At 50.4% G+C, this 13,871-nt stretch overlaps 2 protein-coding genes and 1 long non-coding RNA gene across 4 annotated transcripts in view; 1 reads left to right on the forward strand and 2 right to left on the reverse strand.

The window, feature by feature from the left end:
* Nucleotides 1–2,306, reverse strand: part of LOC104914489 (polymeric immunoglobulin receptor) — a 9,765-nt gene extending 7,459 nt beyond the window's left edge. For both annotated transcript variants that reach the window (XM_031556965.2, XM_010724181.4), the window contains exon 1: nucleotides 2,166–2,306. The gene's annotated coding sequence lies outside the window, so the exon portion shown is untranslated. The remainder of the gene's footprint in view (nucleotides 1–2,165) is intronic.
* The window catches only part of LOC116217470 (uncharacterized), a 20,477-nt gene extending 12,397 nt beyond the window's left edge, over nucleotides 1–8,080 (forward strand). The window contains exons 3-5 of the long non-coding RNA XR_014879877.1: nucleotides 17–3,339; nucleotides 5,695–5,832; nucleotides 6,501–8,080. This is a non-coding gene — a long non-coding RNA (uncharacterized LOC116217470). The remainder of the gene's footprint in view (nucleotides 1–16; nucleotides 3,340–5,694; nucleotides 5,833–6,500) is intronic.
* Nucleotides 7,396–12,829, reverse strand: C28H1orf116 (chromosome 28 C1orf116 homolog). The gene is made up of 4 exons (XM_010724179.4): nucleotides 12,800–12,829; nucleotides 10,293–10,405; nucleotides 9,155–9,332; nucleotides 7,396–8,792 (listed from the first exon to the last, which is right to left on the reverse strand). Exons 2-4 carry the CDS (start codon nucleotides 10,383–10,385, stop codon nucleotides 7,552–7,554), a joined length of 1,512 nt encoding a protein of 503 aa, XP_010722481.2. The 5' UTR covers nucleotides 10,386–10,405; nucleotides 12,800–12,829; the 3' UTR covers nucleotides 7,396–7,551.
* Nucleotides 12,830–13,871: the final 1,042 nt, after the last annotated feature.

Below are 13,871 nucleotides of genomic sequence, written 5' to 3' on the forward strand. Positions count from 1 at the left end.
TCTTTTTTTTTTTCAGTGCAAAATCCCAGCAGCATGCCTTATGCTCCTCCTGGTAAGGTGCAATTATCTTTCTAACCTTTTAATTTTACTTACCTGTAACTGAACTTCTTGCAAAAAACCTTTGGGCAGACTGCTGTTATCCATTTCCAGATTTAGAAGTGATGTTTGGGTGTTTAAGAGGGGAATTACTTCCTTGTGCAAGTTAAAAATTGACTTTCGATTACTGGAATTTCATACTACAGAGTCCCTACTAAAATTCTTTGAGATTTACTTGACACTCACCATGATTCAAATCTGAAGTTGGCACAAACCAATTGATTTATTTCATCCTTGCTAACTCACTGAGCTAACCTCAAAGCATTTTGGAGACAGGAATAAGGAAATGGCCACAATGCAGTGCTGTCGTGAGCCTTATTTCCAGCCATGGTGCTGAGCCCCGGCAGCAGCATGTGGGGTAGGTGCCCCTGGATGTGGGTTTGGTCCATGCAGCATCTCACTCCCTGAGCCTTGCACGCCTTGCTCACCTTGCACAACTTGCATTCGTTGCTCACCTTGCATGTCTTGCTCACCTTGCATACTTTGCACACCTTGCACTGGGATTATGTGCTTCTCTCCTGTAGCTCCCCAGCTGCACTCCCTCCAGCTGTGGGGCTTACAAACCCAGCTCAGAACCAGCTCTCTGCCCCAGTTGCCTTTCTGCTGATGGGAAGTGTGGCTGGGACAGCAGAAACGTGCTCTTCCCTTTTCAGTGCAGACAGAAGTGCTGTGGCAGTGCAGCTGGCCCTGCATCCTCTTTGGGCAGTTCCCCTTGTTTTTATTCTCCCCCAGTGTATGAGGCAGTGGGTGCAGCTCTGGCACCCAAAAATTAATGAAGAAGTCACAAATTTTCCCAAAGCTCCATCATTTAGCTGGCCCTGCTGCTGGCAACTCAGGTTAGCATTCTAAAAGGTTTTCTTCCTATATGATACATTCTGTGCTGGCATTAACTTGCTAAGTTCTTCCTGGCATTTGGCCATTAGTGCCTGGATGTGAAGTGTCTGCAGGCTGGTGTAGCTCTGAGCCTCCTTAGGGGTGGGTGCCACGCTTGCACAATCACCCAGCTGCAATATTTTGGGATCCCATACAACAGCTTCACAGCCCCACTCGTTCACTCCTCCATTTCCTACCCTGAAGCAACAAGCAGAGTGTCAGCACCGGGCTGGGAAATGCCTGGGCTGTGCTTCCAGGACCGCCACGAAAATGCTAATTAAAAAGGAGATCTTGCTTCTTCCAGGTCCAATTACCTTGAGCAACTCCAGCTGAGTGCCAGCCACATGCATTCTACTTGCAGCACCAAACATGCATTTTCTGGGTTATTTATGGCACACTGAGCTGCACATGATTGGCAGCTTTGAGGACTGGTATGTGCCTGGAGTTCTGGGTGCATCCCATGCTGCAAACGACTTCTGGATCAGATGGAATCTAAAGCAAAGCACATCCAGCAGGTCTGTCCTATCTGTGCATCTGTACTGCAATGCTGTTGGGTCACTGAGCTGCATTCATTTACTTATTTATTTACAGCTTTCTGTGCAAAGGTTCTCATTCAGCCTCAGGATTTGGGTAGTTTTACTCTCAACCAGCAAAATTAGGCACTGCCCACCAGCAAATAACAGAAAGCGACAGAAATAGCAGAAAGAGAGCTAATATTATAAATCCCATCTTTTTTTTCTTCCTGTCTTCAGTTCAGTTTTCTGCAGTGAAAATGTCTGCGTGCCCAATTTTATTGCACCCGTCTGATTAAACAGCCCTTCCTCCACCACCAAGAACACTGCTAGTTACCTGCTGCTCCATAACAACTGCTTAGCATCTCTCCATGTACATTAGAACTTGCCTCATCTACCTCAATTTTCTGTGTGTTCTTTGCAAAAATGCAATAATCCATTTGATAGCTTTAAGGAGAGGAAAGAAAGAATTATGCTAGCTCTAGAAGCAATGGCAGATTTAAGCAGAAATGGGTTATGCCACTCTTCCTGCACTACAGATGACAACTTTACATTGCAGATCTATTGCATACTGACATCCATCCTTTGCAAAAGTGAAATCCATCAGAGCAGTGCACACTGCTGCTGTGTGGTAGCACTGCACCCTCTTTGCAATAACTTCAGGGCAAAGTGAGGATCACCCACCTTAGGTTAGGATGCTTCTGCTTCTGATCTGCACCTCTGCAGGTCTCCGCTCAGCTCTTGATGTTTAATTCTTTTTTTTTTTTTTTAATGTAATGATGTTTAGAGTTAATAATGATTTTGCTGTATTGAGGTTCAGCAGTGCATTGCTGAGCAAGTTGGAGACAGCCAGAATAATGACAGAAATAGGAGAAATGACAGTGATGTACTGAATATGGAACCTGAAGAGTGCTCCTTTTTAGCCACTTAATGATGGAAAGGAAACCAATGAAGAAGCCAGGAGCAGAAACTGCACAGTTCGAGAGGAATTCCCCAGTGCTTCAGACAACATGCAAAGTTGTAGCACAAAGGAATGGCTTTTAATTACTAGCATTGAAATGCCCTTTGCTGGGAAGGGCCTTTAGGCAGAACTTAACATCAAGAATGAACGTTGTGCGTGTTTCACCCCACTTCTGCAGTCTGAACCACCCCAATGCTCATCCTCTGGCACCACACTCTCAAAGATTCCAGGACAAAAGTCTGTGTTCTGCCTCAACAGTTGTTAAAGTTTCTCACTGCAGCAAGCCCAGCTCTACAGTGTTAAAAGCTGCACTGCTGTGCTGTGATTTCCAGGTAGTTATAATCATGTTAATGGAGGGAAATTATATTGGATCATTGCAACATGGCCTGATTAAACCAAATTGCCAATCAGCTAAAGAGATCAAAGTTGAGAAATCAAAGCAGCATGTTACTAAGGCACGTGGACTTTACTTGAGAATATCTTCATGATCTCTCAGTCATTTTGTAGTGATTAATTTCTTTCTTAATTTAATTGTGCTGCATTTTAACTGCTGTGCATTTAAAGTTGGTTGGTTGGTGGGTTGCACTGCCCTTCTGGAAAGGCAGAAGTGTGCATAGCAACAGTTGTGATGTTGTGGCAGACTTTGCTCTGTTTTCCCTACAAATAAAGATGATGGATTGAAGCACAGTCAATACACAGCAATGCTGGAAACACCCCAGGCTGGTTCTGCCCTCCCCATACCCACAGGCTTTGCAGGACATCACACTCCATGTGAGAGCAGCAGGTGGTTTGGTGCTCATGGCAAAGCCAATAGATGTCATTTGCTGGAAAGCTTTGCTCTGCCCTGCCCAACGTGCCAGGGTGCAAAGATTGGACTCTCAAACTTCTGGGGCACAGGTATGCTTTGAAGCCTCATGCTTTTTGAAGCACTTTAGATTCTCCCTGGACGAAGGTGTATCTCTATCCAGTAGTTTTGCTTTCTTTATCGTTGTTTGATGACTTAAATTGCAGTCATTTTGTTGCTTTGTACCAAACCTGTGTGATAACTAGCTCCCAACACCGATTCAGCTTCAGTGATATCAGTCTCCCAAAGGGCATTTATTTGTTTTTTACCACATTGATAGCAAAACAATTGGATTGCAATAAAATGTGGCACATAAAACCGAGGGTGAGAAACACCTCCATGCTGCAGGTGAGAACCAGAACTCCTTGTCCTTGTCCTTGCCCTGTGGGAAGCCACAACTGGGGCTCAGATGGGTCCGGATGACACCTGGATGGCAGCTGGGATTTCACACAGATGATGGAGCAGCAGTGACCCTGCAAGACCCCATGGGTTATCACTGGGGTAAGAGTTGATGCCCATGGGTGAGCAGAGATCTCAGCTCAGGAGGTGCAGTGAAGGGTCTGAGCTCCATTGGTGCCTCAGTCCGGGAAGAACTCCGTGTGCTCAAAGGTTGCCCTCGTAATTGTTTTATTACTGTTGATAAGACAAAGCCTCTCTACTTCCACGCCGACGTTAATAATTCCCTACGGTCCTTTGATTCTGTGAATTCATTTTAACTGTGGCACTGGGTTAAGTGCCCCACATCTTCCTTTCTCTTGCCTTTCCCTCTGTTTCCTAACCGTTCCCTCGCCATCTGCGTGACATCAGTGCGAGAACAGCTGACGCCCCGTGCATTGCTATGGGAGCCGTGCTCCTGCCCTTCGGTGCGGCGCTGGGATGGATGCGGGCGGAGGGAATCGGGTTTGGTCATCGTCACCTCGTGTCGCGCACTGCCACCGCGTGTCGCTGCCGCGGATCTGTCACGGCAGCAGGATGCTGCTGCTGAGCCCTGGTGGGGAGACGTGCAGTTTGCAGGTCACAGCTGGGAAAAGAACACTTCTGGAGAGTAGATTTCTATCTTTTTTTCTGGTTATTTGGATGCAGATTCCTGATTTTTCCAGGTACAGGGTGGGGCACGGCAATGCTTCTGCATTTGCTTCCCTGTAGAAAGGGGCTGCGCTCGCGGCTCAGCATCCAGCTGGTGGGAAAGGGAAGGGCACCGTGAGGGAAGGAAGCAGGTGAGAGGAGCCCAGCCGCACAGGAGGGGTTAAGGCTGCTCTGTTTGTTCACTGCCTTGTCCAGCATGGGAGTGGTTCAGCGCAGGCACCAGAAGAATGAGCACTCATGGGTTGTCTGTGCTGGATTCTCCCTTCCCCATGACCAGGATGCTCACGCTGGTGCATTGTATGCTGTCACCTTGCTGGTGGGACATTGCACGGGCGACAAAACCTGGTGACCTGCCACCAGGAGAGCCTGGCATCCCATGGGCCCCTTACAAAAGGTGAAGAGAAGGACTTCTGGTATGCAAAGCTGCAGCAGAATGACAGCCCCATAGTAGGGAGTGGGACCACGTCCCCGCTGTCCCCACACTGCACTCCAACTGCTGCAGCTGTGCCTGCATTAGGAGTGAGCTCTGGCTGCAGCAGGGTGAGACCAAAGGCAGCGGTGTTGCTGTTGGATGAGCTCTCCTGAGAGCAGCCGGTTGAACCGGGTAACACATCCTGAGTCATTTTGATGAGCAGTGGGGTGGCAAGATGCTTTGGGTGGAGGCTGATTGCTTTTGACCGAGGTGATTTGAAGGGTTAGTAACAAACAGTGATAGCACCCAGCTGCTCCTTTTGCTCACCTGGGTATGAGGTCCCCAGGTGTCCTAGGCTGACCCCAGCTTGTCAAGCAGGGACACCTGAACTCCCCACCTCCTTGAGATGAAAAAGGAGAGAAATAGAGCAGAGCTGGAAGAAAGAAGGGATATTTTCTCAGCATTATTCACAAAGCGAAGGACATGGCTATGGAGAGTGGTGGTGCCAGCAGGCAGAGGCAGGGACTGCATGGAGGCAGTGATGGCTTCTCCTGTTACTAAACAAGAGCTGGTTCTCAGATAATTTACAGAATTAGCTCCTTTGAGCCATGCTTCCTTTAATGCACTGTGGATGGGCATCATATTGGGCCCCCAGTTTGTTTTCCCAGTGTACAGTTGTGAAGGTGCTGTTTGTTAATAAACGAGAACAACAGCCTGTGCTTGTTTTGCAGTGCCCATCAGAGTTAATGATTAAATAGTAGCAAGGGCAGTGTTGTTGAAATAAGTCAGGTGTTATCACTGTGCACAAACCCCTCTGTAAGCAGCAATAATAACCCATCCTGCCTCTTACTGAACTTCAAAGCTAAAGGGCATTGGAAAACAAAGAACAGCTGGGGTCTCTCTGAAACAGGAGTGTGTTCACCCTGCCTGTGCTGCCAAGGGGGATGCAGTGGCTCACTGGGACTGATGGACTCACTGGTGGTTGCTGAGCACAGATTTTAAGAGCAGGAATGAAGGACGTTGTTTGAGTTTGGTTTTGACATATCAGGTAAGTTTGCATCACTGGGAAGTAAAGCAAAACAAACCACAACCCGAGAAAAATGCATTCATTTGAATGCTGCAAGGCACTTGGGTGCATTGGGCTCAGCTTGTCTTTCTGTCTGCTCTGCATCAGCAGGCTGTGAGCTCCCCACACTGAGCACTGTGCCCATGGGGACCACAGTCAGGAGGGTTTGGGACCAGAACTTATCAAACCACTTCTCCTGAATTTGATCTTTGTAATGAAAGATGTATATAAGAGTGTCTTTAATTGGGCCGGCAGCGACAGACTCACACAGACATGGAAATGACACGTCTGAGTGTTGTGGGATGGATAGTTAAAAAGTGGATACACAGCCAATGCAAAATGCAACGTTGAGTGTTTGGGTCTTTACAAACATTGCTGTGATGTGCAAACACACTGTGTAGTCTGCATGAAGGCACTGAGGGCATGTTTACCAACTCCTCATGTTATATTGTAAATATTATGCTCACTTTCTTATTATTTTTATTATTATTATTATTTGTAATTATTATTTGTAATTTTGCTTCAGACACAAATCAAGCAAATTATGCCCAGAGTTAAAAAGTACCAGATCTGCTTTGGGAGGTACCCAACCAAGAACCCAGGAGCCCAGTTGGAGTCTGGCTGAACCTGGGCTTTGTTTTTGTTCTTAGAATCACAGACTCAGAGGTTGAAAAAGACCACTGAGATCATCCAGCCCAACGATCACCTCACCCCTGCACCACCGCTCTTGCTCTTCTCCTGCCCATCTCCTGCACGCCCTGAGGAAGCCAAGCACCCACCACAGCTCTACCAAGTATCTCCTTGTTCTGTTTCTGGGTCTCTGCACATAATATGTGAGTATTTTTAGGACAGAAGCAAGCATGTCTCTGCAAGAAAAGCAGCAATCCCTGCAGCTCCCTACACCAGCTGTGCTGGGGCCACAGGCTTTGGGCTCAGCAATAGGAGGCAGCAGCTGCAGCAGCACCTGATCCCGCTGCCCTCATTAATGAGGCTCTCTGCCCTGCTGAAGTTCCTTCTAATCTGCAGAAAGGGGCAGTGTGGATGCCATGGGGACATGGGCTAGCTGGGGCTGCTCCTGGTGTGCAGATGGGCAGCATCCAGCCCCCACCCAGCACTGCACGCCCCAGGCTCTCGACTTATGGGTGCAAATGATTGTCAAGGAGAGAGAGTGCAGTCTAAATGTCAGAGGAGGGGTTGAGCTCTGAGTGAAGGGATCAGAGCTCTGAAGGCAAGTCCATTTTTCACAGCCCATTGCCTTTCCAGAACAAATTCCCTGTTTGGAGGTAGCAGCTGTTTCCCTGTTTCCTCCTGTAAGCAGAACCCTGCCATCCCCATCGAGCACCAGCATCACAAATATCACAGAGACCAAAACCTTGTCTCTCTCTGCAGAGAGCCTTCATCCATAGGCAGCCCCTTTTAAAGCAAACCCACAGCTTCCCCTTCATGACAGCCCCTAAATGCATTAATGATTCTGTAGATCATGCCCCAGCCACACACTGGCTGCTGACTTGTTCAAACAGCTCATATCTCGCCGTGTACAAAACATCCTATACAAGTGGCACTACTTTATTAGGCACGATGTCCTGAGCGGCTCCACGAGCAGCAGGCCCCACGTTTGCCCCCCGAGCTGTCCCAGCAGCAGGTGCTCATCCAGCAGAACCACGCAGGGTTGCAGGCTGTGCTCCTCGCTCTCGCCCAACGCTACTCCTTCAGCAGGCCAAGCTTCCTCAGTGCCTCACGCCGGTGCTCCTCTGTTGAACCCTTGGGGGAAATCTTCACGCTGACGCAGGAGCGGGTCGGCCGGGGGAAGCTGGGCAGCGGGCTCGACCTTCTCTTGCTGCTCTTCTCCACCTCGGTGGGCTCCTTCAGTGCAGCAAAGTCCTTCCCCGCCCCGAGGGATGCGGGCCGCGGTCTGCTGCTGCGCAGGAAGCTGGGTGCCAGCCGCTCAATGAAGGACATCTTGCCCAGCGAGCCGCTGCCCTTGACGCCCGGCTCCTTGGCCATGCAGCTGCCCAGCCCTACACCGGAGCGCTCCAGGGTGTTGGATTTGAAGTTCATGGCCCGACCCGCTGGGGCTGTGCTCGGTGCTGCCTGGCCCTGGTTGCAGGGAGGTGGCACAGGGCCGGGTCGGGCGCAGGGCTCCTGCAGGTCCTGTGGCAGCCCCAGCTTCTCCAGGGCCTCCCGCCGGGCCTTCTCCCTCTCCTTGGGGTCGAGCTGCCCTGAATGCTGCTTTTCTGCAGCAGTGTCTCCAGCAGAGCCGGCGGGTGATGGTGGTGGTACCTTCACCTTCTGGCCAGGCTCCGCACCGAGCGGCACTGGGCTGGCTTTGCTGGTTCTCAGGATAATGTTTGGTGGCAGTTTTCGTGGTTTGGGGGCTGTGGGAGGCCCACGCTTGGTTTCGGGGTCCTGCGGGACCTCCTGTGCTGCTGGGTGCTTTGCTTGGCTCTGAGGAAGCGCTGCAGTCTCCTGTCCCATCTCTTGGTGTGGCAGTGATGTGGGACTGGGGACAGCAGCCATTCCCAGGGCTGGACGGGGCCGTGTCCAACTCTCCTCTGTGTTGTCTTTTCTGGCATCTGAGCCATTGCTTTGTGACTGCTCTGCATGGCTCTCCTGGTTGTCCTGGAAGGGAGCTGGAGGTGGGATGATCAGGGATCTCACCTCTCTTCTCATGTTAGCTTGGCCAAGCCTGCCCTCCTTGCCCATCTCCTGTGGAGATTTACCCGGTGGCACCGAGTCCTGCATGGTGCGTGCATCTGTTTTGCCATCAGCTCTGTTTGCTCTTTGTGCATTTGCTGCAGTGATGTTCCTAGGAAGGCTGTGATAGCCTGGGCTTGGTGCCGTTGCTGGAGCTGAGCTTGGGAAGCCAGAGGAGCCCTCAGTGCCCTTCTGGTCAGCTGCATGCTGCTGAGCTGAGCTTCCAGGAGGAGCCCTCTTCTCCAGATCTAGGCAGAGAGAGGCGAGAAATCATGCACTGTGCTGCACATGCACACAGGATATCTTACCATTTACACAACGCTTCTTCATGTCTGGTAATGACAAGCAGAGAAGCTCTGCCCAGCAGTTCTGTTTGCCACATTAGATAGCAGCTAGCAGCTCCTACATGCAGCACCTGGGAGAACGCAGCTGGTGCCCTACATATCCCACCACACACAGCCTCCTCTCACCCATGGAGTGATGAAAGCCATCTGGCTTTTGCTTATCAAATAATAAAACTGGGGCAACGCTCCCTCCCTGCCTGCCAAGGAAGCTCACCCCAGTGTGGAAATCCTTTGCAAATAGGGCTGGAGCCCAATTCCCAGCTTACCTTGGGGAGCAGAGTCTCTCTTCAGCCGTGCCCTGGGTAGCCGGGAGGCCTCTGCATAGTCAGTCTCATCAGTGGAAACTCCACTATCTGCTTCTGCATCCAGTGAGCCAATGGTTTCTTCTAAGAACATCAAGCACTCCTTCTCTTCCACAGATAAGTAGTCATAGCTGTTATCGCTCTGAGAAAAGAAGGGAAAAAAAGAAAAGTACTGATAGGAACTAAAAGCACTTTTGTGCTTTTATTTATCTGGGGATCACAGAATCACACAGTGTGATGGCAGTGTCTCTCCTTGTTCTACCATTGATATCACAGCCTTGAAAGGAACACAGCGAGATCCTGTTTAATTTTTGTTGCATTTCAAGCATCGTGAGATACGATCACTGTGGAAGTGCCAAGTCAAAGTGCAACATGTAATATACATCATTAAAAAGCTGAAGTGCAGGAAAGGATGGAGCATGTGTCAGATCAACAACCATGGGGGAGAAATTGTTCCAGGTGGAGTTGTTTTGCAGAGAGGCGCCTTCCCAAGCCTTGCACCATGCAATACTGCAACCAGTTTGTCCATCCCTAATAAATTTTAGAGGGTTTGGTTCTGGTTTGCAATACATCAAATGGAAAATCTGCCCAGGACTGAGCTCTGTCCTAGCACATATCAATTATGCTCCAAGTCAGACAGGATGTAATTAAGCCATCAATCTTGGAATCAGTGTTTGGAGACAAACAAGTTTTAAGGAACAGATAATGAAAAATTGCACATCTACACCCATTGTCCCAGCTCATCTCCACCTTAACTCCTAAACCCATCTCTTGTCAACCAGGGAGGAGTACAGCTCGATGCCTTCTCCTGATGCAGTCACCCTCGTTGGAGCCACCGTGACCCAGTTATCCTACTGGTGCTGGGACAACCTGCCCTGCCCCTGGGCTGTGCCAAGGGCTCCCGCAGTTTGGTGTTATTCCCTGAAGAAAACAAGCAGTGAGCTTGATCGCTGCCATGAAGGTGTGAGAGATTGTGAGCGTTTTGGGGTCAGGATCTGTGAGGTCCTTGTGCTGCCACAGTGGTTTTGAGCAGAAATCCAACCGAAATCTCATGCTGAAGGGAGTGAGCCATGCCTGGGCAGAGCGCAATGGGACGACTTACCCGCTGCGAGTGGTTGGAGGCTGTGCTGACCATGCTGTCACAGCTGTCTGAGTTGCAGGCAGCCATGCCCAGCCCCAGGTCCTTCCCAGGCATGTCACGGGCTGCAGTGTGGGCTGGGACAGGAGAGAGGAGATGTGTTAGGCTGCAGGGCTGCTGCGTGCAAATGTGCGTGCTCTTAGGCTGCTCCTAGCAAGGAGAAAGCATTTTTGAAAGCACCTTTGGAAATGATTTATTTTTTTTCCAAATGTATTAGAAATGGAGTAAGACCTGGAGAACCTATCCCATAAGGAGGGCGATGATTTAATCACCCTGGAGATGTGGTTCCTGAGCAAAGGAAGGAGCTGCAAGCCTGCAGCAGGCATGCACACTGACCTGTTGCAATTGAGGAGCACTGACAGGGCTGTTCCACCCCAAGCGGAGAGCCCTGCCCATGGCTGGTAGCACCTCCACATCCACCCAGTGCCCACTGAACAACAAGCAGCCCTTGGGATTTCTACGTGCAAGATCATTCTGGGCAGGGACCCCAGGATCCCATGTTACACTCACAGCATGCACAGCAAACAGAGCTTCACCCCCGGGAGAAAAGACAAAGCAGCCTACAGAAGCCATAATTACTTGTATCTATAAAGCATTAATCTTCCAAAAGGTTCTGACACCACCAATTACGTGCTTTCTTTGCTTGCACCGCCCATTCTTTGGGAGATGAGAGCAGGGCTGCAGAGCACAGCAAACAAACGCCCTCCCCAGCACACACAGGCCCACGCAGGAGCAGTTGTTTGCAGGCAGACAGAGGAGCTCTTTGTGCTGCAACCTGGCCACAGGAGCACACTGCTGCTTTTCTTGGTAGAAGGATCAGGGAATTAGATCTGGTGATAAGCGAGCAGATCTGGCTGCTCGTTAAGACAGTCAGACCCTGAAAGAATTCTTTTGTAATTGGAATATGCCACAAAAATCAGATTTCACCGCCCACAACCTGGAAGATCCAATGCTTCCACTCAGGAGGAACTTAGTGCTTCAGGTTGGGTTTTGTAGTATTTACTGCCCAAATTACAGCTGAGGAAACAGTGTTTTTGGAGCAGAATTACCCCCAGTTCTTTGAATTTGGAGAAGCTTATAGCCAGAGCTGTTAGCTCTTGGGAAGCACAGGCTGGGGCTGGGGATTTTCAGCCTTCCCAAGCTGCATAACCTTGCTGCACACACCATTTGTAGTGTGAAATATAAGTCTGCTTCCAGGCAGCAAGAGTCTATTGCCTGCTTGATGGGGACCCACAGGATTGCTGCAATGTTCTGCACTGCTTCCTACCCACTGCACAAACCCGAGGGAGCAAAACAGGGAAGCGAAAGTCTCGCTTGAACTTGATGCTGGAGCAGCATCCTCTGCGCAATGCCACAGCTGCAAAGCAAGCAGACCCAAGCAGGGGCAGCCACATGGGGGTCTCTGAGTTGATTCCTGGTGGTCAGCACGTTGGGAGAAATAATCTGAGCAGCCCTCTCATTTAAACAGTGCGAGCAGGAGGAGGCAAAGTTCAGCAGGGAGCGTCAGGAGCTGCGCAGGAACAAGGGGCTCATTCTGCTGTGTGCTGTTCTCAGAGGAGATTATGGTTGTGACACATTCATCCGATTCAGGAGAGGGAAAGAGGAAACCAGCCCTGAAAAATCTCAGGTTTTATGGTTCAGAAGGATTTTGCAGTTCGCTCCTTACAAAAAACAACAGGTTAGCCACAAACTAAACATTCGACCGAGTGTTTAAAGTAAATTAAAAGGATACTTGAAAAGCTGTTTCTTGCTCATGTGCTCTCCCACTAAAAGGGTTTTCCAAGAGGCCACTTTTTATTTGAAACTCGCTGGGGCAGCTTTTGCAATATCTGCTGTAACTGTCCTCTGCAAAGCTTGCCGAGCCCTCAGACATCAAAGAACTGCTGGGTAGCAATTAACGCTGATTGCTTTATTTGAAGAAGTTACTTTCTTCTAATCCCGGTGCAACTACCAGAGCTCTATCGCAGCTCTCCAGCAGTGTTCACCAATGTCAGTGCTTTTTGCAGCTGTACTCTGATGCCCTACACCCACTCACAAAGGGCCCCATCCTAAACACGAAGAACACGAGGAAACAGAGCACAGGCAGCTCCTGGCCTCTCCGTGCAGTGGGACGGATCCCAACCCCAGGGTGACCGAAGGCGATGGCGCAGTTCTCCAGTTCCTCCTCTTTAATCAAATAGGGCGCACATTTCATTTTCAAGAACTGAGTTTGCTGTCCTAAGAATGAGTTTTACTAGTGTCCCACAGCTCTCCAGCACCACTTTCCAGCCCCCCCCAGTCCCCATCCTGGTGCCATTTGGTGTGTCAGCTCTGCCACTCTTTCTCCTTCCAAAGCAAAGTCCCCAACATGAAGGCACCGCAGCCCCGTGCCCCGGGCAGAGGCACTCAGCTCTTCACCACAACCACATTCAGCAGGAAAAGCAGAGAGAGCAGAGAGCAGGAAAGAATAAAGATTTTTGCTCTTTTTTTACCGGGATGTCCGACGTCCCCCGGTGCCCAAATCCTTGTCCTGGCCACGTCTATCCCAGCACGTCTTTGCTTTTCTGTGCTAACCAAACACGGGCAGGTTACACATTAACTCCCAGCACTGATAAGGCTGCGCAGGGCACAGGCAGCAGCCCGCCCATCATCTGCAGCACAGCCAAACCACGCTCATCCCAACCCGAACACGGGGAGATCCTTCCTGCAGCTGGGCTGGGGTCAGGGTGCAGCACAGCCCCTGCTCTGCCGGGTGTGCAGCTCTGCATGGGTTGCCCGGGGGGGGCAGAGCCCAGCGAGCGGCTGCGGGCTCCCGGCACCACCCAGCACCCTCCCTTCCTGGCCTCGGCACGGGTTTCACTGGAGACTCCTTAATCCGACATCCTGTTCTGCAGCATAGTTGCTCGCTGACATCTGGAGGCCCTGACCAAAACGCCCTTTTGGCAGTGATTAAGCCCTTCGCCGGGTGTTGGCGCTGGGTGCTGCGTTGCCGCACAGCAGGTTTCTTCTCTTCCGTGGTTTGGGGCATCGGGTGCCTCAGCTTGGTGCAAGACCTGGTTCCTTCCCAGCTCTGAGCGTACAGATTGTTGCTGGAACAGAATGAGGCTCATGCATCACCAAAGCTTTCCCAGAGATTGTGTTATCCCACTGTACACTTTACAGGGATTCTTTCGTAGAAGGAGGGGGGAGAGTCCCAGGAAAATGGCACATATCTCAGCAGAAACCCTGCGGGGAGATTCCAGCCATCATTCAAGTTTTCATGCTTTAATGATTTTTTTTTTTTTTTAAATAGTGTGTTGCAACATGCGCCCTGCTACATAGAACAGGGAAGTGGAAACATGGGTTATTTCAAGCTGCAGAAGGATGGAGGGAAAGAGGATGAGTGGGCACAGAGCTTCCCAGCAGCACTGGCAAGCCACAGCTGTCCCTGTTACAAAAGGGCCATGTGGGCCGAGGAGCAAATCACAGCAGATTGGGAAACTGGAGAGTGTGGGGAGTCCCATGCCAGTGCTGCCCTCCTGTAGTCACACAGCAAAGGTAAGAGATGCGGATGTGGTGCTTTCA

This window comes from Meleagris gallopavo, chromosome 28 (genome assembly GCF_905368555.1).
Source record: "Meleagris gallopavo chromosome 28, MGAL_WU_HG_1.1, whole genome shotgun sequence".
Lineage (NCBI taxonomy): Eukaryota > Metazoa > Chordata > Aves > Galliformes > Phasianidae > Meleagris > Meleagris gallopavo.

Excerpts from the sequence above, each read along its gene's own strand:
- C28H1orf116 (XM_010724179.4), bottom strand. The coding sequence starts at position 10,385 with ATGCCTGGGAAGGACCTGGGGCTGGGCATGGCTGCCTGCAACTCAGAC. Across the intron at positions 9,333-10,292 it reads CCTCCAACCACTCGCAGCGG|AGCGATAACAGCTATGACTA; the intron begins GTAAGTCGTCCC and ends TTCTTTTCTCAG. Across the intron at positions 8,793-9,154 it reads GAGAGACTCTGCTCCCCAAG|ATCTGGAGAAGAGGGCTCCT; the intron begins GTAAGCTGGGAA and ends CTCTCTGCCTAG.